The 22,036-nt window shown below is 42.7% G+C and overlaps 2 protein-coding genes across 4 annotated transcripts in view; one reads left to right on the top strand and one right to left on the bottom strand.

Moving 5' to 3' along the window:
• Nucleotides 1-969: 969 nt before the first annotated feature.
• Nucleotides 970-2,517, bottom strand: fmc1 (formation of mitochondrial complex V assembly factor 1). Its single transcript, XM_058050313.2, has 2 exons — nucleotides 2,345-2,517; nucleotides 970-1,435 (listed from the first exon to the last, which is right to left on the bottom strand). The coding sequence occupies exons 1-2, from the start codon at nucleotides 2,471-2,473 to the stop codon at nucleotides 1,232-1,234; spliced, it is 333 nt and encodes a 110-aa protein (XP_057906296.2). The 5' UTR covers nucleotides 2,474-2,517; the 3' UTR covers nucleotides 970-1,231.
• The window catches only part of grin2ba (glutamate receptor, ionotropic, N-methyl D-aspartate 2B, genome duplicate a), a 127,382-nt gene continuing 107,768 nt past the window's right edge, over nucleotides 2,423-22,036 (top strand). The window contains exons 1-3 of one of the 3 annotated variants that reach the window (XM_058050306.2): nucleotides 2,423-2,664; nucleotides 14,624-14,754; nucleotides 17,717-17,824. In XM_058050306.2, coding sequence (XP_057906289.2) covers nucleotides 17,798-17,824 — 27 coding nt within the window. In that variant the 5' untranslated portion in view covers nucleotides 2,423-2,664; nucleotides 14,624-14,754; nucleotides 17,717-17,797. Of the gene's footprint in view, nucleotides 2,665-4,538; nucleotides 5,236-5,768; nucleotides 6,467-14,623; nucleotides 14,755-17,716; nucleotides 17,825-22,036 lie in introns of those variants that run through there. The other 2 variants (XM_058050305.2, XM_058050307.2) reach the window with 2 other exon arrangements.

Here is a 22,036-nt window from a genome sequence, read left to right as displayed (position 1 = left end):
TGGCTTGCAGGGACATCTTGACTGATTCATTTTTTTTTTTTAAAGTACTGATGACTTGTGACTTCTTATAAAAATGTGTCTGAAATGTGATTTTCTCACACGTAGCATATCTTGCAGCTGTCCTTCACAGCTTTAGTTACATTTCAGTGGAACACACACGAGCACGAACTGAACTAACCATTTGGTGTTTACTTGTGATTTGCATTTGACTACATTTCTTCATCTATGGCCATAAAATGACTGCTGTGATAAGCTAAGTAAGATTAAATATCTTTGTAGTGATTATAGAAAAAACAGTTTTGGCCTTCCAAATATCGTATTTAACTATACTCACCTCTATAGTCTAGTTTACAACTTTCTAAATAAAGTTTTAACATTATTAGAGCCCTCTAGACATGAAATAGCACCCCTATAGTCACCGTCACACTCATATTACTTCCACATAGTAGGATTCCTTATTTATAAATGAAATACTTTCATAGTTAGAGCATACAAAACATAATTTACAACTTTCTAAATACAGTTTTAACATTATTAGAGCCCTCTAGACATGAAATAACACCCCTATAGTCACCTTTGCACTCATATTACTCAATATAGTAGACCAGTAAATAAACCATTTAAGGCATAATGTAAATGTGTTCGCAAGGGCAGCAGGGTGAGTGGCAAACAGGAAGTGGTTCTGGTTCTTGTGTCTCACCAAACACATCACTGACACCTCGTGACCAGCGTAGAATACCAAATGTCACAGCATCCTTGAATGCATCTTCTGAATGCCTTATAAAAGGTATTCAGTTTATTTAGCCATTTTAGCCACTTAAAATGCTTAATTAGCCCCAAAAATATGTAAAATGTGCTTATGTTTTATTAATAAGTGACTTATTTCAAGTTAGGTGAATTCATAAAGATGAATTAAATCAGCATTTCTATGTTTTTCATTGAACTTTAAGAATGAAAACCATACACGATTCATTGTTTAATAGAGAATCGAATCAAACCCAAACAGTTCTTGTGAATGTCTGCTCCTGCTTTTCAACATATTCCAACATTTGCAGGACAAGAACAAAATGAGACGTTTATAAACTGACGTAAATATATTTATCATGTATTTCTCCGTACATATGTCTTCCGTGGGGGATAGCAGGTACAGCCCACAGCCGTTACTCTTTCACTCATCCCTTTGCTCAAAGTTCCCGATGCATCCTTACTCCATCGTCACGCCCCACAGAGGTCACTTCTCCCAGCCTTTGCCTCCAGGCTGAGTGGGCAACCTGAGCCCTACCAGGCCGGCCACCTCCTCGGGGCTGCGCTCTCCCTTCCCGTGGTAAAGGTCGTGCAAGGCCTGGTGGTTCCTTGTGGATGTCAGCAGACACAGGTACGTTTGGGAAGCATGGAGCGCCTCCTGCTGGGCACGGCAGTACCTCTCTCCCGTCACCTGTGCAGGAGGACAATTTATTATTAGGATTCTTTTGGGACAAAAAATTATAAATGTGTAATCATTCCAAGGTTTTCTGAGTCAACATGATTATTTTTCCATCCGATGTTGTCATTAAGAGACGGCCTATAGAGGCTCACATTTACATTATAATGTCCTTGGGTCTTTTCTGAGCTCGGACAAATCCACACTGACAGGCAAGAGTCCTCCGCTAGCTGTTTTGCATCAGTGCACATTCATCCAGCCAGCGTGGGGAACCTTGCTCTCTCAAGCGTTAACAATGGAGGCTTTAAGCATTATATGCTTAACAGTACAAATGCTGCTTTTCAACAGGCAGGAGGAAATAATGTCAAATCAATCATGCTTTGTCATACTTGTTATGCTAAATACTCCAATCCTTTTTAGAAGGACTGTACAGCTGCCTAGAGGGCGCTAACTTTGGAAGCATTACACCCCGCCCTCTTCCTGTTTTGAGTAAGTAAGCCACGCCCACAGTTGCACGCGCATTACTTGCATGGAATATTTTTCAGTGCCAAAGAACGGTTGTTATTAATTGGTCAAGGTTTAATTGTTAAAGGTTATTAATATTTGACAAAAATATAGCAACATTAAGCCGGTGTGCCTCATAAAGTGTCCAGTAAAGTGTCCATGCTGCATGCTGTTAGCATGCCTGTGCGATTCCAAAGTCAAATGGCGTTGAGCAGGGTTTATAAATAACATCACATATCCACGTCATCGTGGACGCTTCCACGCACCTCTTTTCAAATATTATTGAGCTAGAAAACATTTGTACACATCTAGCAATGCCCCGTAAGAATAGCAAAGTATGTCCGCACTTGTATCGATACAGTCAGTGTTTAGCTAATTTAGCTAGCGGAAGCAGAAAGGCGAAAAATAGGACATTATTACCTTATTTTTACGAAACTGGTCCTTGACATAAGTGTACGCCAGCGACTGCTTGTAATTGTGTCCTTGCATGGATCGCAGTTCTTTAAGTATTGCGCTGTAAACACGCAATGAAGACGACGACGCTGCCATCTTCGACAACAAGTGATTCACCAAACCAGACCGACTCAATCGGTCTGCGCATCATCGATCAATCATCTCCGCCACATGGTGGCAATGTGTCACCTGTGTTAAATCAACTTCCAGACGCTGGGCGACGTTTCTTCTTTGTAAAAATGTTTAAACATTCACACGGTCAAAGAAGCTTCATTTCTTCCTCTCTTGTGAGTATTATCGATACGTTTCACTCTTTTATAACAACAAACAGTTGATATTTGAACACTTTAGGAAGTTCATTTACGTTCATGTGACTTTTCGATGGCGTTTTGTGGCCTAAAATGCTTGACAAAAGCTGCAATGTTTCGAGGCGTTATTAATACACCAGCTTGCGATTTTATTTATTTATTTTTATAGTCGAAAACTATATAATGAAGCCCCAAAACTTGCAGGATTTCAACAAAACCAAATATGCTTTGTTTGCGGGACAAAGTGAAAGTTGTAACGCGTCGTTGTGAGTAAACTACGTCAGTGTTCCTATGAGAAAAAGACTACAATCATGTCGGCCTTCAGATAAGGACATTCAAAATCTGTATTGTAATAGAAATGCATGTATTCCTATTAACGTTGCGTTCAATACATTCACTATATAGTAAATATTTGCTTCAGTATATTCATTATATCCTAAATGAACTAAAATACAAATATAAGACATCCAGAAGATGCATTCAAAGACTGATTCTATGGAGTATTCGGTGAGACACACATTTACAGTAACACACACACTCGCTAAAGTCTTATTTATGTCTTAAATTGCTTATTTTCTTCTTAGGTCTACGATATTGTTTAATACGAGTGTGACGATGACTATAGGGGTGTTATTTCATGTCTAGAGGGCTCTAATAATGTTAAAACTTTATTTAGAAAGTTGTAAACTACGTTTTGTATGCTTTAACTATGAAAGTATTTGATTTATAAATAAGGAATCCTTCTATGTGGAAGTAATACGAGTGTGACAGTGACTATAGGGGTGTTATTTCATGTCTAGAGGGCTCTAATAATGTTAAAACTGTATTTAGAAAGTTGTAAATTAAGTTTTGTATGCTCTTACTATGAAAATATTTGATTTATATATAAGGAATCCTACTATGTGGAAGTAATACGAGTGTGACGGTGACTATAGGGGTGTTATTTCATGTCTAGAGGGCTCTAATAATGTTAAAACTGTATTTAGAAAGTTGTAAATTACGTTTTGTAGGCTCTAACTATGAAAGTATTTGATTTATAAATAAGGAATCCTTCTATGTGGAAGTAATACGAGTGTGACGGTGACTATAGGGGTGTTATTTCATGTCTAGAGGGCTCTAATAATGTTAAAACTGTATTTAGAAAGTTGTAAATTAAGTTTTGTATGCTCTTACTATGAAAATATTTGATTTATAAATAAGGAATCCTACTATGTGGAAGTAATACGAGTGTGACGGTGACTATAGGGGTGTTATTTCATGTCTAGAGGGCTCTAATAATGTTAACACTGTATTTAGAAAGTTGTAAATTAAGTTTTGTATGCTCTTACTATGAAAATATTTGATTTATAAATAAGGAATCCTATGTGGAAGTAATACGAGTGTGACGGTGACTATAGGGGTGTTATTTCATGTCTAGAGGGCTCTAATAATGTTAACTGTATTTAGAAAGTAGTAAACTACGTTTTGCCGGAGTACCCAGCATGCCTTGCGGGCACCTTTAAAAGACCAGTTATGAATGGTATAGTCCGTTGTTGTCCCCTATTTGACTATTTGTTTGGTTGCTAGTTATTTCCGCTAGAGGGCGCCATTCCCTCATTTAGAAACAGCGCTGAGGTTCCTAGACATTTGTAGTGGCCCCCCTCCTCTCCTCTCCTCCCCATCTCCGGCGTTCTCTCACACTCTTTCAATGAATACTAATGCAGCGAGTGGGCCCACCTCCCTTCCTCCCTTCCTCCCTTCCATCCGGGCGGGAGGGGGGGGGGGAGAGAGACGGAGCAATTCCAGCTTCATATCTTTCCCACACGAGGCAGGCAGTGCTTCAACAGCGGCGGCCACCCCCTTCCCTGCCCACCCCCGCCGCAACAATGTCTTACCTGTGCGAGTGGCGCCACGCGTCCGAGCGGAGTTGAGAGCCGAGGGGAGCGGAGGACGCGTGTTCCTGTTCCTGCTTCCGCTTCTTCTGGATGGGAAGGTTCTTTCGGGGCGCGAGAGAGCAGAGAGCAGCAGCAGCAGCAGCAGAAGGCAGCCGGGGAAGGGGAACAACTGGCGCCAGCCGACCCCCCCTCCTGCATATAAACTGGAGACGACGGAGGCCACTGGAGTATTTGCTTTTATCTTTCGTTTTCTCTTCTTTTTTTTTCTCATCGCGCTGCTGGGAGGTGCGTTTTCCTTTCATTTGCTGGCGCTGTCCGTCCTCTGTCTGCTCATCTATTTTGCCATTTACCTGCTCAACAATTTTTTCTATTTATGAGCCACGCCGGGAGGGAGAGTGCGGCGGGGAGACGCAGGAAGCCACACGGAGGAAGTGGATTTTTTGGCCTTTTTTAGGAAGAAAAAATTCATTCATTGCTTTCCTTCCTTGTGCGGCCCACGCTGCCCCCCTCCCTTCACCGCCTCCCGCCACTCGCCACCCAACTTTTTGACTCCACCGTTACGTTCCCAATCATGGAGACATTTTAATCGACTCCTTTCACTTTTGCATCTTTCCCTGTTTTCCTCCTCCGCCCATCCTATGCATCGTTTTTGGGCCCTTCTTAAATCTAAGCATAGGTAGGTCTATTTCCTGTTTGGCGTCTCGTTTCCTTTTGTGTGCCACGCGCACACCTTTTGACTCCCGTGGACATGCCTCCCGTGATGATTCGTTTTTTTGTCGATGGCGGCGTGTCACGGAGCGACGACCTCCTCCTCATTCTGGCGTCGCCGTCAAACCGCATTTGACGGCTTTGTTGCGTTTCTGTGTTGCATCACATCACTTCAAAAAAAAAAAAAAGTCATCTTGTTCTTCATTAAAAATGTGTCCCACCGTCCGCCTCCCGTGTTCTGCCATGACCAACCACCCCCCCCCTCTCACACCACCCCCACCACATATCAGTTGAGTAGAGCCATCGAAATCGGTTTCATGTGAGTTCACGGTGTTGAAGGTCATAAAATTTGCATGTATGGTCGGAGTCGAGCACGTGTGTGTGTGATTTCACTTTGGTTGCAGTCTGTGTTTCTTCAGCCAACCCCCCCCCCCCCACTCCACCCCCCCCCCCCAATTCATCCCATATCTCAACCGTCGCCTGTTCTCGCAGACAGACTGACACAAGCTTTGAAGGGGAACGGATTAGAGACGGGGGGAAAAAAGAGGATTGATCACTTTTACTCTTTTTGGTCACTTTACGATATCGTTTCCATCACGTCACCATCTTGCATTAATCTTAATTCAGCCATATTTGCATTCATTTCATTTTTTTGCATAACTTTATCATACTGGATGTTCATGAACTTAATGATTGTTTGAATAATAAGGCTGCATTTCCTAATATGCAGTGTGTATGAGTGTGTGTGTGTGTGTGTGTGTGTGTGTGTGTCAGAGTAAAGGATAGATGCATAGAAAAGTGAAGCAAGTCACTCATTTTGTCGTCCACATTAAGTCCCCCCCCTCGGAAAAATGGCGCTTTAATGGCTCCTGAGTTGAGTACATGAAGATAATGACAAGTGGGACAGCCGTCACCCTCGGGATGGCACTCTGGATCTAGCAGTTTTCCTGTGGAATTATCCTTTTTAAAAAAAAAAAAAAAAAAAATCCCGGATATTTGATTCTGAATGAAAAAAAAAAAAAAATAACACCAACGCCAACTTTTTTTTTTTTTTGGTAAGGAACTTGAAGCGGCTTCCGAGTGTTTGTTTTTTCTCTGTGGGATTTTACGAACGATCGACCGGATGGAGGACTGAAGCAGTTGTCTAGTCGCTAACGTTTGTTTTTTGCAATTGAATTGTACATGTTACGGTTTCATAGGTGAGTACGCTGCTGGGATTCCACACATGCCCCATTTTATTGCATGTTTTGGAAGATTAATTAATCTTCAAGCAGATTTGTGTGTGTGTGTGGAGGGGGGGGGTACTTACTTACTTCTTGCATTTTTAGATACATTTTCTCCATTGTTTTAGTCACAAAGCTGACTAAAATCCACTGTAGAGCTGAAACATAATGGATTAATCGATTGTCCGATTAATCAACAACTATTTTTGGTAGTCAATTGACTTCACAAAGCAATGATTCCACAGCCCACTTTATCTGTTTGGTTCGTATTGATTTGGTCAGCCAAGGGCAGATCATTAACCCATCACTTAAACAGCAAACGAAGCAACAAACTTCGGATTAATCGACTAAGGAAATAATCACAAGCTGGAGTCCTAATCCATTTTAGCGGTTCATACGAGATGTAAAACCACATGTTTTTCTCTCCACGTTCACATTTAAAGTAGTTTGTGAGACCTTGAATAAAATAAGAGCCAAATACACAGCAGTGATTCTCAACTGGTGGGTGGTGACCCACTTTTGCCAACGCGGTCTCGGTGAGTCCTGGGTCTTAGTCTTGGGCTTTTGTAACGGGATGTCCTGTTATGCCATTTGAAGACCGACGTTGGTTAGTGGTCTACTGCCATGAAGATGTTGGTTAGTGGTCTACTGCCATGAAGATGTTGGTTAGTGGTCTACTGCCATGAAGATGTTGGTACGCCAGTCCTGTCTCTTGTTGACTTGTTGAGCCCTAGGAAGTTTTTTTTTTTTCGATTATTACTGTATTCCGGACAATGTAAATATGCGATATCAGCTTTTCTACCGCTAATGATATTGTTGTGATGATGACACAGCAACAGGTTTGCTATCTCAGTTAGCTTGAGCTCAGTTGATGTGGAATTATGTTTCACGTTAGGATGGTAGCCACGAGGTTACTAGCGTCAAAAACATCGAAAAATTGATGAAATTCCCAATGAAATTGCTGGTTACACGAAAAGGAGTTAAATTAGTCCTGATTTTTTTAATGGCCGACTGAACAGATAATCTATTTAATTGAAATCATCTTGTTAAATGATAACACAGCAATAAGTTTGCTATCTCAGTTAGCACGTCCGTGATGTGGAATTATTTGTTTCACGTTAGGATGGTAGCCACGAGGTTACTAGTTTCAAAAACATCGAAAAATCGATGAAATGCCCAATGATTTTTTTTCAATGGCCGACTGAACAGACTGAATCTGTTTAACTGAAATCATCATGTTAAATGATAACACAGCAACAAGTTTGCTATCTCAGTTAGCATGTCCATGATGTGGAATTATTTGTTTCAAGTTAGTATGGTAGCCACGAGGTTACTAGCCTTAAAAACATAAAAAAATCGATGAAATTCCCAATGATTTTTTTTTTAATGGCCGACTGAACAGACTGAATCTGTTTAACTGAAATCATCATGTTAAATCGCGAGCGCGTCTATGGGATTTTCCATGTAAATTAGCATCGAGCTAGCTCATTTGTTTCAATGCATTCCCTTTCTGTGACGCATCAGAGACAAATGCTAATTTGTAATCAGAGAAGGCAACAAAACGTACATTTAAAAAAAAAAATGTTCCTACCTTTTATCGTTATTTAGAAATCAAATCCGTTGTCGGGATCGTTTTATAAAAACGTAGAAATTCGTCTTTGCTATGGAATGACGGTCGCCACAGCAGTGGAGAACTACTGCTCTAACGTGGAGGAGGACTCCATGAAATAGTTTGTCAGTTTCACGCACCCACATCACAGACATCCATCAGATTCGGGTTCAGCGGCGATTGACCCCGTTTCTTTGATCCCGTTTCCTGCTGCCGACATCGGCGTGTGTGTTTTGGCGTGCGAGGACATAGTGCAGCGTCAAGGTGAGGACTCTACCTGTGAAACCCACCTGGGATCTGCTCTCATAACACAGGATCATTACAGATGGCGCACATGTGACCCCCCCGTAGCCCCCGTCTGCAGATGGGCACTTCCAAGCCGAGAGCCTGTCAGCGCCTGTGCTTCAAAATGGACGTCTGGAGTGCAAACGGCCGCGTGGCTCCGACACATGGCTCGCCGCGCTTTCAAGTGTAATAACCAAGGTTCGAGTCCCACTTTGGCAAGGAGATGCGGGATGGAACATTTGGAGGTGTGGAGTTCCTGGATTGGTGTTGTGTGCTCCGGATGGTACAGTCCAAGGCCGGTTGAGCGGCCTTGGGAATGATGGATTTACAACGGATGAGCATCACTTTGGTGCAAATGGAGCGGAGATTGGTTTGTCGGAACGGGGCGGGATGGATGGCTTTTTGTCCGGGATTGGGATTGAGTACTGTGGTCCCACAACAGAAATACAAGCATTTCATTAGCTCGGTCTTTTATTGTTTAAATCCTGTTGGAATGGTGGAAGACGCCATTTTGGAATCTGGTACTGGTTTTTAAATGAGCCCTAGTAGATTAGCTTGGTTCTACTTCCTGATCCCGAGTTACCCAGGAGGTGCAAGACCCTTTCTCTGACTACTGCATCAAAACGGTTACGGAAGGGGGACCTCTAAGTCCGGGATGAGAGGAACCCACCCAGGTATTAACAGCCCCGCTGCATCCGGACCACAGGCCACTAGAGTGACCGCTGGTTGGACCCCCTCTTCCTCTCTGAATGGGATAGTTGCTCTTGGTGAGGACCTCGGCTACTTTAGGAACCGTGCTATCAAAAGTTAGCGGAACAACCTCAACCTCGACGTTCTTCAATAAGTGGTCCCGGTCTCATTTGGTCTGAGGTCAGCCATTCAGAGATCCCGACACTGTTCTGTGCTAGAAGGCTAGGCCTAGAGAGACGTCATGGACTTGATGTTGGTAGCTCAGAAACGGCAAGAGAATGATCTTGCTTCCTGGTGCTCCTCATGCTCCTGGTGCTCCTGGTGCTCCTGGTGCTCCTCCTTCCTACGGGAAGCCTGAAGTGTCCATGTCTGGGCGCTGACAAACGTCTCCAGCTCACGTCTGTTTTGGCTATCAGGTGATGGAAGCAACGACCTCGGATGAACTTATCAGCTGAAATGAATGATGACATGGAACGCTTGTGTGTACATTGTGTGTGTACATTGTGTGTGTACATTGTGTGTGTGAATCTTGTCCAGCAATCGTAGCTTATGTGGGACACGGGCACAACTTAAAAAGTAAACGAGGGATTTATTGGCAGGCGGAATATAGGCCATGATCTCGTATAAAATGGCTGCTCAATAATTCATCCCAGCTGATTAAAAGACTCGTATCCATGCGGACGCCGGCCGGGACAATAGACCAGGAGACCAGGAGTCCAGGAGACCAGGAGACCAGGAGAAATGCAACGTTTTGGATTTTACTCAAGTGTTGTGTTCATGTGATGAGTGTGTACCCGTGATGAGTGTGTACGTGTGACGAGTGTGTACCTGTGAATTGTGTACCCCTGACAAGTGTGTACAAGTCATTTGTGTGTACCTGTGATGAGTGTACAAGTGATTTGTGTACCCCTCACGAGTGTGTACCCCTCACGAGTGTGTACATGTGATGAGTGTGTACCCCTCACGAGTGTGTACATGTGATGAGCGTGTACCCCTGACAAGTGTGTGTCTATGATTTGTGTACATGTGATGTGTGTACCCCTGATGTGTGTACCTGTGACAATTGTGTACCCCTGATGTGTGTACCCCTCACGAGTGTGTACATGTGGAGTGTGTACCCCTGACGAGTGTGTATCTATGATTTGTGTACATGTGATGAGTGTGTACCCCTGACAAGTGTGTATCTATGATTTGTGTACATGTGATGAGTGTGTACCCCTGACGAGTGTGTATCTATGATTTGTGTACATGTGATGAGTGTGTACCCCTGACGAGTGTGTATCTATGATTTGTGTACATGTGATGAGTGTGTACCCCTGACGAGTGTGTATCTATGATTTGTGTACATGTGATGTGTGTACCCCTGACGAGTGTGTATCTATGATTTGTGCACATGTGATGTGTGTACCTGTGACAATTGTGTACCCCTGATGTGTGTACCCCTCACGAGTGTGTACATGTGGAGTGTGTACCCCTGACGAGTGTGTATCTATGATTTGTGTACATGTGATGTGTGTACCTGTGACGATTGTGTACCCCTGACGAGTGTGTACCTGTGACGATTGTGTACCCCTCACGAGTGTGTACATGTGATGAGTGTGTATCTATGATTTGTGTACCTGTGACGAGTGTGTACCTGTGACGATTGTGTACCCCTGATGTGTGTGTACGTGTGACGAGTGTGTACCTGTGAAGTGTGTACAAGTGATTTGTGTGTACCTGTGATGAGTGTACAAGTGATTTGTGTACCCCTGATGAGTGTGTACCCCTCACGAGTGTGTACATGTGATGAGTGTGTACCCCTGACAAGTGTGTGTCTATGATTTGTGTACATCTGATGTGTGTACCTGTGACGATTGTGTACCCCTCACGAGTGTGTACATGTGGAGTGTGTACCCCTGACGAGTGTGTATCTGTGATTTGTGTACATGTGATGTGTGTACCTGTGACGATTGTGTACCCCTGATGTGTGTACCCCTCACGAGTGTGTACATGCGGAGTGTGTACCCCTGACGAGTGTGTATCTATGATTTGTGTACATGTGATGTGTGTACCTGTGACGATTGTGTACCCCTGACGAGTGTGTACCTGTGACGATTGTGTACCCCTCACGAGTGTGTACATGTGATGAGTGTGTACCCCTGACGAGTGTGTATCTATGATTTGTGTACCTGTGACGATTGTGTACCCCTGATGTGTGTGTACGTGTGACGAGTGTGTACCTGTGAATTGTGTACCCCTGACAAGTGTGTACAAGTGATTTGTGTGTACCTGACGAGTGTGTACCCCTCACGAGTGTGTACATGTGATGAGTGTGTACCCCTGACAAGTGTGTGTCTATGATTTGTGTACATGTGATGTGTGTACCCCTGATGTGTGTACCTGTGACGATTGTGTACCCCTCACGAGTGTGTACATGTGGAGTGTGTACCCCTGACGAGTGTGTATCTATGATTTGTGTACATGTGATGTGTGTACCCCTGACAAGTGTGTATCTATGATTTGTGTACATGTGATGAGTGTGTACCCCTGACGAGTGTGTATCTATGATTTGTGTACATGTGATGTGTGTACCTGTGACGATTGTGTACCCCTGACGAGTGTGTACCTGTGACGATTGTGTACCCCTCACGAGTGTGTACATGTGATGAGTGTGTACCCCTGACGAGTGTGTATCTATGATTTGTGTACATGTGATGTGTGTACCTGTGACGAGTGTGTACCTGTGACGATTGTGTACCCCTGATGTGTGTACCCCTCACGAGTGTGTACATGTGACGAGTGTGTACCCCTCACGAGTGTGTACATGTGATGTGTGTACCCCTCATGAGTGTGTACATGTGACGAGTGTGTACCCCTCACGAGTGTGTACATGTGATGAGTGTGTACCCCTGACGAGTGTGTATCTATGATTTGTGTACATGTGATGTGTGTACATGTGACGATTGTGTACCCCTGATGAGCGTGTACCCGTTATGTGTGTGTGTGTGTGTGTACCCGTGATGTGTGTACTTGTGACGCTTGTGTACCCGTTTGTGTGCGGGCCATGGATGTATGAAATATGAAGAGAACAATCTGTTACCCTGCAGACACGTGTTTATTATTCATTGACTTATGTAAATTCATCATTTCCTCACCTAAAAAGTGTCCTGAACTCTCCAACGATGTTTTGGAGTGTGTCCGCTTTTAACACTTATTTTTTTATTCCATATGCCGCAACCAAATATTGCATTTATTTTCATGATGTGAAGTTTAAAAAGGAGTTATCAATCAATTTATTGCGTTGTTCATCCTACCTAAGAAAAAGGCGGTGACCATAATAATAATAATAATATCTTCTCCTACTGTCTTTCTACTTGTGTGATTTTTAGCAAATCATTTTTAATTTGCTGCCGCGTTGTGGAGGATCAAAGAGAAAGGAAAAGATAAGAAAAGCAAGAAAAACGCTGACTGCCGAGCACGGCGAGGCAAGATAACCGATAGGGAGAAGCCGCCAACTTTGAGCCAAATAATAAGGAAGCCGCACACGATGGAGGCTCCGGCGGCCTTTGGTCAGAACCCGACTTTTAAAAAGTTGGCCATGAGGGAGGTTTAAGGGACAAAAGGAATCCATCCAATGATGTCAACCATTGTTGGGATTGGCTGTTTGGTATATCACCGTTTTTGATATTGAATGAGTTCATTAGATATTGCACTCATTTGGTAATGGTTTTATTTCATTTCAACATGCATCAGATTACAATTGAGTACATCCCATAATTAGTTCCCAGTTCCACATGTCCAAAAGGAGTAGGAAGAAGCAAAGCTTATTAAATCCTACCCCTCCATCTGGTACTTTTACAATCAGTAACTGTTGCATTTGTTCACTTCCTGCTTTCATAATATAGTTTAAGTTTTTTTTAGTTATTAATTTTATTTTTGTCACGTACCGAAGTACAAGGTAATTTGTTTTGTCACCTGTAACACAAAGCTAAGATATTAATATTTTGATCCGTTAGCTTGGCAGATATTGTTGGGTTTAGCATCTTTAATGCACAAACTGTATCAGTGTTTTTCTCGTATGAAACGTTCGGACACTAATTACTCGATTAATCCAAACAACGAGCTTCAGATTAATTGACTAAGAAAATAATAGTACGCTATAACACATACGTTGGTTCCTTCTCTGTTTAAGTAGCATTGTTAGCGAAGAAGCTAACAAGTTAATAGCATTTACAGTTGACGCTTAAAATGCTGAAATGTTGATTTAACTCATAATAACACAAAGATTTGTCTTTAAGTACAGTATGAATCACATATTTTAGCCTTTTTCCAAAATAAACATAAACAACCCAACGGCATCCATTTTCAAGGTTAGCATATCTTTGTTAGCCACGCAACGGTAGCAAATTCTGCATCATCACGCATCGGTACCCGCATGATTTTTACATTTGGACTTCACACCTGCTCCCGACAACAAATACTATGATGGAGGTCCAATGGGGTCTGGGGGGTCTGGGGGGGCGGTAGTAGAAGTAGACGTGCTGCGTTCAGGGCAACTCAGACTGTCGACAATCACTCAGGGATTGGTGAACTCATTAAAATTCCACGGCAATGATCTACACCAGGGATTCAGACGGCTTACGCCCCCAGCAGGCGGCCATGGAGGTGTTGTCATTGAAGGGGGGCGGCGGCGATCCACTGATCCGCACATACAGTATCATTTCAATATTGCCGTCAATATTTGGTTTTGAGACAATACAAAGTTCCTTAAAGTGTTCTCCGTAGTCCATTTCCTGAAATCCCTTTTCCGGGGCGGGTCACGCTTCCGTGTTGTCGGCGCACGCTTGCACGGCTAAGAAAAGGAACTTGAATAATATCCCCCAGCCTTCGCAGTCGCCGGCGTTTAGTCACAAGCTGTTAGAAAGCGCTCCCCTCCGCATGGAAATGAGGAACCGTCCCCCTGGTGGACTTCCACAGACTCGTGGAATGGATGTCAAAGGGAGTTCAAGCTTTCCTGGCAGCTCTTCATAAGATATACGATGTTGTCCTTTCATTTGTCAGCCATGCGTATGAACTATGCATAAGCACATTTGATAGAAGCCATTTATTAGCGTGGGGGGGGGGGCACGGGGGGGTTGTCGGGCGATGGAAGCTCACACAATTTAATGCTACTGTACATCTGGAGCAAATGTATTATTTACCCGATTGGGCTGATTTCAACTCCTTGAGTCGGCTCAGCACTTTTATCCGCTGCAAATCTGCATACACACACACACACACACACACACACGCACACACACACGGTTTACTACAGGGAGTTATGAGATGCAGTTAAGCAGATTAAGGATGGAGATTGTCTTTTTTTTTCCTTATTGAATAGATGCGGCCTTCACTCCAGATTGGTTTTCAAGCAATAAAGTGTGAAGCTCCACCCCCCCCCAAAAAAAAAAAACATATTGACTTCCGTACTCCAAAGTCTTCCTATCACTAAAAGCTCTCTTAAGCGCCTGTGACCCCCTTCTGACCCCCTGTCCCCCCCCCGCCCCCCTTGTTGCCCTTTAAAACAGCCGCCTGGCAGACGTCGGCGATCCAAGCGACGGCAAGCGTCTCTTCTACGGAGTCGAGAGGAGAACAGAAAAGCTGCCGCTCCCGTGGAGTACGATTCCCTCCAAATTGCTGCTTTTCCAAGAAAACTGCTGTGAGTCCTCCGAGCTTTGCAAGTAAACACTGAAAAAAGTGTACCCCTGATGCGTGTGTACCCCTGATGCGTGTGTACCCCTGATGCGTGTGTACCCATGAGTGTACAAGGGATTTGTGTACCCGTGATGTGTGTGTGTGTGTACCCGTGACGTGTGTGTGTGTACAAGTGACGATTGTGTACCCATAACGATTGTGTACCCGTGATGTGTGTGTGTGTGTGTGTACCCGTGACGAGTGTGTGTACCCCTGACGAGTGTACAAGGGATTTGTGTGTACCCGTGATGATTTTGGACCCTTAATGAGTGTGTACCCGTGACGATTGTGTACCCCTGATGCGTATGTACCCCTGATGCGTGTGTACCCATGATGAGTGTACAAGGGATTTGTGTACCTGTGATGTGTGTGTACCCCTGATGCGTGTGTACCGATGAGTGTACAAGGGATTTGTGTACTCGTGATGTGTGTGTGTGTACCCGTGACGTGTGTGTGTGTACCCCTGACGAGTGTACAAGGGATTTGTGAGTACCCGTGACGATTGTGGACCCTTAATGAGTGTGTATCCGTGACGATTGTGGACCCTTAATGAGTGTGTACCCGTGACGATTGTGGACCCTTAATGAGTGTGTACCCGTGACGATTGTGGACCCTTAATGAGTGTGTACCCATGACGATTGTGGACCCTTAATGAGTGTGTACCCGTGACGATTGTGTACCCCTGATGAGTGTGTGTACCCCTGATGAGTGTACAAGGGATTTGTGTACCCGTGATGTGTGTGTACCCGTGACGATTCTGTACCTGTAATGTGTGTACCCATGACGATTGTGGACCCTTAATGAGTGTGTACCCGTGACGATTGTGTACCCCTGATGAGTGTGTGTACCCCTGATGAGTGTACAAGGGATTTGTGTACCCGTGATGTGTGTGTACCCGTGACGATTCTGTACCTGTAATGTGTGTACCCATGACGATTGTGGACCCTTAATGAGTGTGTACCCGTGACGATTGTGTACCCGTGATGAGTGTGTGTACCCCTGATGAGTGTACAGGGGATTTGTGTACCCGTGATGTGTGTGTACCCGTGACGATTCTGTACCCGTAATGTGTGTACCAGTGATGAGTGTGTACCCGTGACGAGTGTGTGCATCTTCGTCACCTTTCCGTTGACTTGAACGTTAAAGCCTGCCTAGCTAACGAGGTAAGGAGGCGTGGCTTAATGACTGGTGAAATCACGTTGATGTGATGAAGTGCTGCTGCTTGCGTCTCCTGAACTGGAATATGCTTGGAAAACATGGAATGCTTGTTTTCCTTCCCCAAACTCCGTCATTAAAGTCCTCGTCTATTTTCCATTCATTGACTGATGATGTTGACAGACGGAATCTGTCAAGTTTATGGGACGCGTCTCTCCATTCCATCTCCAGTCCATCTTCATTCCATCTTCATTCCATCTCCATTCCATCTCTATTCCATCTCTATTCCATCTCCATTCCATCTTCATTCCATCTCTATTCCATCTCCATTCCATCTCTATTCCATCTCTATTCCATCTCCATTCCATCTCCATTCCATCTCCATTCCACGTGTCTCTCCATTGAAACAATCCCATCACATATTCATTCATTACCGTTATTATCATCATAGCGCTTTTTTTTTTTTTTTTACTGATTAATTAGCAGTTCTAGTAATGACCTCCTCTAGTGTAATTACTCTTGAGTGGTTGTTATTTCATATACGGGAACAAAAAAACTGAAAACTGTCATTTGTCAATAAATACATCTTCTGGTCATGTGACGCCTGGCTGCATCCTGGTGGGTAGAAGCCTACTTTAATACCGAAAGTCGTATTTGTTAACAAAGTATAATCACGTCTTTAGGCGCTCATATGTGACCACAAAAGGAGTCGTTCATTGTCTTCTGCTGCCTCATTCTCGTCGGAGCGCACGCTACGTATTGTGGAAATGCCAGGGATGCCGCCAGGAATTCCGGGACCCCATAGAAGAAAAACCACTTTGGGCCGCCTTAGCGATTAGCGATTTTCTGGGCGGGCTGCACGGTGGTCTAGTGGTTAGCGCGCAGACCTCACAGCTGACACACCTGAGTTCAATTCCACCCTCGGTGGAATGTCCCCGTGCATGTGTGGGTTTTCTCCGGGTACTCCGGTTTCCTCCCACATTCCAAAAACATGCTAGATTAATTGGCGACTCCAAATTGTCCATAGGTATGAATGTGAGTGTGAATGGTTGTTTGTCTATATGTGCCCTGTGATTGGCTGGCCACCAGTCCAGGGTGTACCAGCTGGGATACGCTCCAGCACCCCCCCCCGCAACCCTCGTGAGGAAAAGCGGTAGAAAATGAATGAATGAATGTCTACTATATAGGGTAATAGGAATGTAAATGTTACTATAGGGGTGTTATATCATGTGTAGAGAGCTCTAATAATAATAAAGATTATTTAGAACACGTGTGGACAGGTTTTTTTGAGGGTTTAACCCACATTGGGTTAAAAAAAAAATTTGGTGGATGTGCTGTCTTATGTCGAAGTGGTCGTCCAACAGAGCGACACAGTTGCTCACGGTGCAACGAGACGAACGCACAACACACCCACAGCAAGTTGACGCACCACTACAAAGTGGGGGGATAAACGACAACTAAGCACAACTTAAAACGGTTATTTGGAAATGTCCGCAAGGCATGCTGGATAGTCCAGCTGCAACAAAAAATACGAACTATGAAGAATAAAATAAACAAGACAGCTGGGAAAAGCGGGAGAAAATGAATGAATGAATGTCTACTATATAGGATAATAGGAATATAAATGTGACCATAGGGGTGTTATATTATGTGTAGAGAGCTCTGTCCAGGGTGTCTTTGTAAATTGCTGATTTTGTATCATACAGATGTTTTAAAAATCTTTGTGTATTGTACGCGTGTACCTCCATGATGGTCTCCTCTTGTGTTTGCAGTGCAGCCTCCCTCAGTCTGAGGCTATGAGAGGAAGAGAGGAGGTCCAGGCTGCACCATCATGCTACTTCTGAGACGCGGGGATGAGAGTTTGGCCGACAGAACACAAGGTAAGACCAAAGTCACGCATGCGTCTTATCTCCTTTTAAAGCGCTTGATGGAGGCTTTCAAACATCCCGCATCCTGCTCTCGTCGTCGGCGTTGTACCGTTTCCTCGCGGGTGAGGATCAGGGTTCAAGGTGGAGCCTCCAGACCGGCGGTTTAATCCCGGCTTTTTAGTTGGATCAATGCCGACGTGGGCGTTCACCTGATAGAGCACCTATCGACCATCACCCCCTCATTTGCATGGCGTTGAAAGGATTTGTTGCGTGTGCGTTTGCCAGCCATTTGTCGCCCGTGTTTGCGGCGTGATTCGTTGGCGTGTGGAAAAAAAGGAAACATGTTTTGTGTGAAAAGATAAAAGAGGACATAATTCTTTTGTGTCCGGGACCAAATTGTGCAGATTGTATTTGCCACGGGAGCTAAAAAAGGGCCATTATCGCATCAGCACTTTGCTTTTCTCACACATTAATCTCCTCGCTCTTTGTCGCTACAGGTTTCGGAAAAATTGCTTTATTTTTTTTAAGCCGCAGCTTCCACCCATTCTCTCTTAATCAGCTCTAACGCACAAGAGATCGAGTCTTTGCGGGGTTGCAAGAGTCACCTTTTGGTGTGCCATTACATATACGTCCTTTAGCTTAGCTGGTCTGCTCGGTCGGGCACCCCGGAACTCCGGGCCCCCCCTGGGCTGCAGGACTACGGCACGGCGTAGTAACGAAGTGCCCCCGCCTTCCGTCATTAGCTGAAAGTCACGCATCTCCATCGGCTGACGCTGCACCTCCCCTCCTAGCGCCTTACGTCATGAAACATTAGCATACAGTCCAATTCTCTTATCTCATCAGCAGCTCCTCTGAGGGGGAAAAAAAACGTCATCACTAATTGTAGGATTTTTTTCGACGCAGGTTTGTTGGATTTGGTCCGCTAATTGGGAAACAAAGATCATTATTAGTGGGAATCTGCGGGCTGCCTTTGCACCTTTTGACAGGAAATTGGGAACATGCATGTTGCTGCACTTGAATAAATCTGGACGGGGGGGCAGACTTTCCACCGACACGTGTATGTATGCCAAGAACCAAGTCCTTATTTATAAATGGAATATTTTCATATTTGGAGCAACACGTTTAATAAATCATAAATGGAACTTAAACAGAAGAGAGAATTTCAGACGATTAAGACCAGCCCGGACCGGATTCTGTTTGGAGGTCTCCAAAAGTGGATGCGTCCTCATAAATCCCCGTGTCTGGTCACCTCTCGGCTGGACCCTTTTTAGTTAATGAAACGTGCAGCAGTGACTCAAAAGGAAGCCAACGTTCCACATAGTTACTCACCACCCACTGCTGACCATGGAGGTCCATGCAGGTGGAGCACTTTGCCCAATAAAGCACCTAACCTTTTGACCCCTGAAGGTCACGAAACCGTGCCGACATGCAAGCTATAAAGATCTCACCCGCCTGCCTGTTGTATATACTATCTTGGGGATACTACTCATATTTCACGCTGTATTAGTAGTACACTAATCCCTGGTTCATCATGGTTAATTACCTCCAGACTCGACCGTGATGAGTTGAAGTAGGATTGATTATTTTTTATGGAATATTTTTGTAGTTGGATCATAGAAACATGTTTACTACTTTCTAAATATATTTTTTTCCACTAGAGCTCTCCAAACATGAAATAACAACCCTATAGTCACCTTTACACTCATATTACTCAATGTAGCAGACATAATAAGTGGAAGTAAGCCATTGAAGACATAAATAAGACTCACATATGCTTCAACATGCATTTGTGATAAATAATAGGCCACTGTTAATCACGAAACAGAATGATTTTTAAAATTAATATATATTTTGATAGTGAAGCCTCAATATTTGACGCACAAAGTGGCGGGGGGTTACTGTAATATGACTTTTCATATTATATATTCCTACTGAAAGGGCATTTTCTGCCGGAAAATTAAATTTAGTGTCATCATTCATGCCTTATATAGCTAAAAATGTCATATTTTTGTCAAAAATGTCACAATGTTTATAGGTTTTTTTAACATAGAGCCCTCCAGACATGAAATAACAACCCTATAGTCACCTTTACACAATATAGCAGACATAAGTGGAAGTAAGCCATTGAAGACAATTCATGTGATTAATAATAGGCCACTAACTATGAAACAGCAGTATTTTTTTTAATTAATATATGTTTTCATATAATAATAATAGTAATGTGATTTTTCATATTATATATTCATATTGAAAGGGCATTTTCTCCTGGAAAATTAAATTTAGTGTCATCATTCATGCTCTATATAGCTAAAAATGTCATATTTTTGTCAAAAATGTCACAATGTTTATAGGTTTTTTTTTAACATAGAGCCCTCCAGACATGAAATAACAACCCTATAGTCACAGTTACACTCGTATTAGTCAATGTAGCAGACATAATAAGTGGAAGTAAGCCATTGAAGACAATTCATGTGATTAATAATAGGCCACTATTAACTATGAAACTAGTATTTTTAAAAATTAATATTATTTTCATATAATAGTAATATGATTTTTCATATTATATATTCATATTGGAAGGGCATTTTCTGCCTGAAAATTAAATTTAGTGTGTGCCATATTTTTTGTCAAAAATTTCATGTTTATAGGTTTTTTTTTTTACCACTAGAGCCCTTTAGACATGAAATAACAACCCTATAGTGACTTTTACACTCCTATTACTCAATGTAGCAGACATAATAAGTGGAAGTAAGCCATTGAAGACATAAATAAGATTTAAAAATAAATGAATTCAGTGTCATCATTCATGCCCTATATAGATAATAAAGTAAAAAAGTCATATTTTTGTATCCTTTTCCATGTGTAATTTTGTATATTAATGCTGAATGTGCATGTTTTGTAGTTTTGTAGATGTACGAGGATGCGGCGGCGGGAGGGGGGATGGGGACGAGAACGTCCCGTGTGCATGTCCCGCCGCAGCTGTTTTGTGTCCATGCGGCGCTTGGCATATCTCCTGAAATCAATATCTCTATTGGAAGAAAGTTTGAGTCCCAGCCACCCGAGCCTGGCACACGGCTCCGTAATGCACTCCAATCATATTGTTCAATCTGGGCTCCGCTGATGTTCAATTATCTTCTAATTGAATGAGCGTGTAAGACGCGACGGCGCAATCACAGGCTGACTAAATCTCCGCCGCTTGTTTATCGCCGAGTGACGTTATCACTCCGTATGAATTGAATTTGGACAGTAGCATGACGCGTTTGATCGGGGGGGGGGGGGGGGATCTTTTGTGTGCGTCATTGATTGTGCAGCAAAGCGGCCGATCGATACTTTCGCTCATCCTTGTCGCCAGCGGATGAGCAGCGAACGTCACCGGCATGGAAAACAGCATGCAGATCCAATCTCCAACGTGCGCTTCGGTGGCATCTGGTGGTCTCTGCACGTGCTCGGATGCGGTGCATTCGGGTGCGCCTCAGTTCGTCACTTGGTTCATCAATGGTTTGACGAGATCTGTCGGTTATGTCAGCCATTTTTTTAGGATTCCAAGACTACTTTGTAGGCCGCGAGAGGACTTATGGAGTCGGGCCATTTTTAAGTACGGCATACAAAGTTGAGTTTTTATTTTATTATTTATTTTTATTTTTATCATCAATTTGTGTCATCACACGACAACATTTAGTTTGAACAATAAAGAATATTCTAGCCCAATAAAATGGTAATTATCGCAGAATAAAATGACAAATTTGTTGATTTTTTGATTAATTTTCAAATAAGAATATTTGTGTTTTTTTTTTAAATATACAAAGTATAATGGACATATTTATTTTTTTATTATTTTTAAAATCAAGCTTGTAATTTTTAAATGTACATAGAATGCATATATATTTTGATATATTTGCATAACATTTTCAATATTTTAAAAATATACACAAAATATAAAATGTTTTTTGCAATGATGATAATATTATAAAGATATAAAAAATAAAATTATAATGGGGAACATTTATTTATTTTTTATTTTTAGATTTTTATTTATTTAATTTCAAAATAAATTTTTAATACAATGTTAATATTATAAAAAATAAAATAAAATTATGATGGGGAACATTTATTTATTTTTTATTTTTAGATTTTTATTTATTTAATTTCAAAATAAATTTTTAATACAATGTTAATATAATAAAAAATAAAATAAAATTATGATGGGGAACATTTATTTATTTT

Source organism: Doryrhamphus excisus, linkage group LG16 (assembly GCF_037039965.1).
Source record: "Doryrhamphus excisus strain RoL-2023G ecotype Guam linkage group LG16, RoL_Dexc_Guam_v1.1, whole genome shotgun sequence".
NCBI classification, from domain to species: Eukaryota; Metazoa; Chordata; class Actinopteri; order Syngnathiformes; family Syngnathidae; genus Doryrhamphus; species Doryrhamphus excisus.
Note: the sequence above shows the minus strand (reverse complement) of the source record. Positions and strands in the feature narration are given on the sequence as shown.

Bases quoted from the DNA above. Each gene is read 5' to 3' on its own strand.
- fmc1 (XM_058050313.2), bottom strand. From the start codon at position 2,473: ATGGCAGCGTCGTCGTCTTCATTGCGTGTTTACAGCGCAATACTTAAA. The intron at 1,436-2,344 runs GTAATAATGTCC...CCTCCTGCACAG, and splicing joins ACCAGTTTCGTAAAAATAAG to GTGACGGGAGAGAGGTACTG.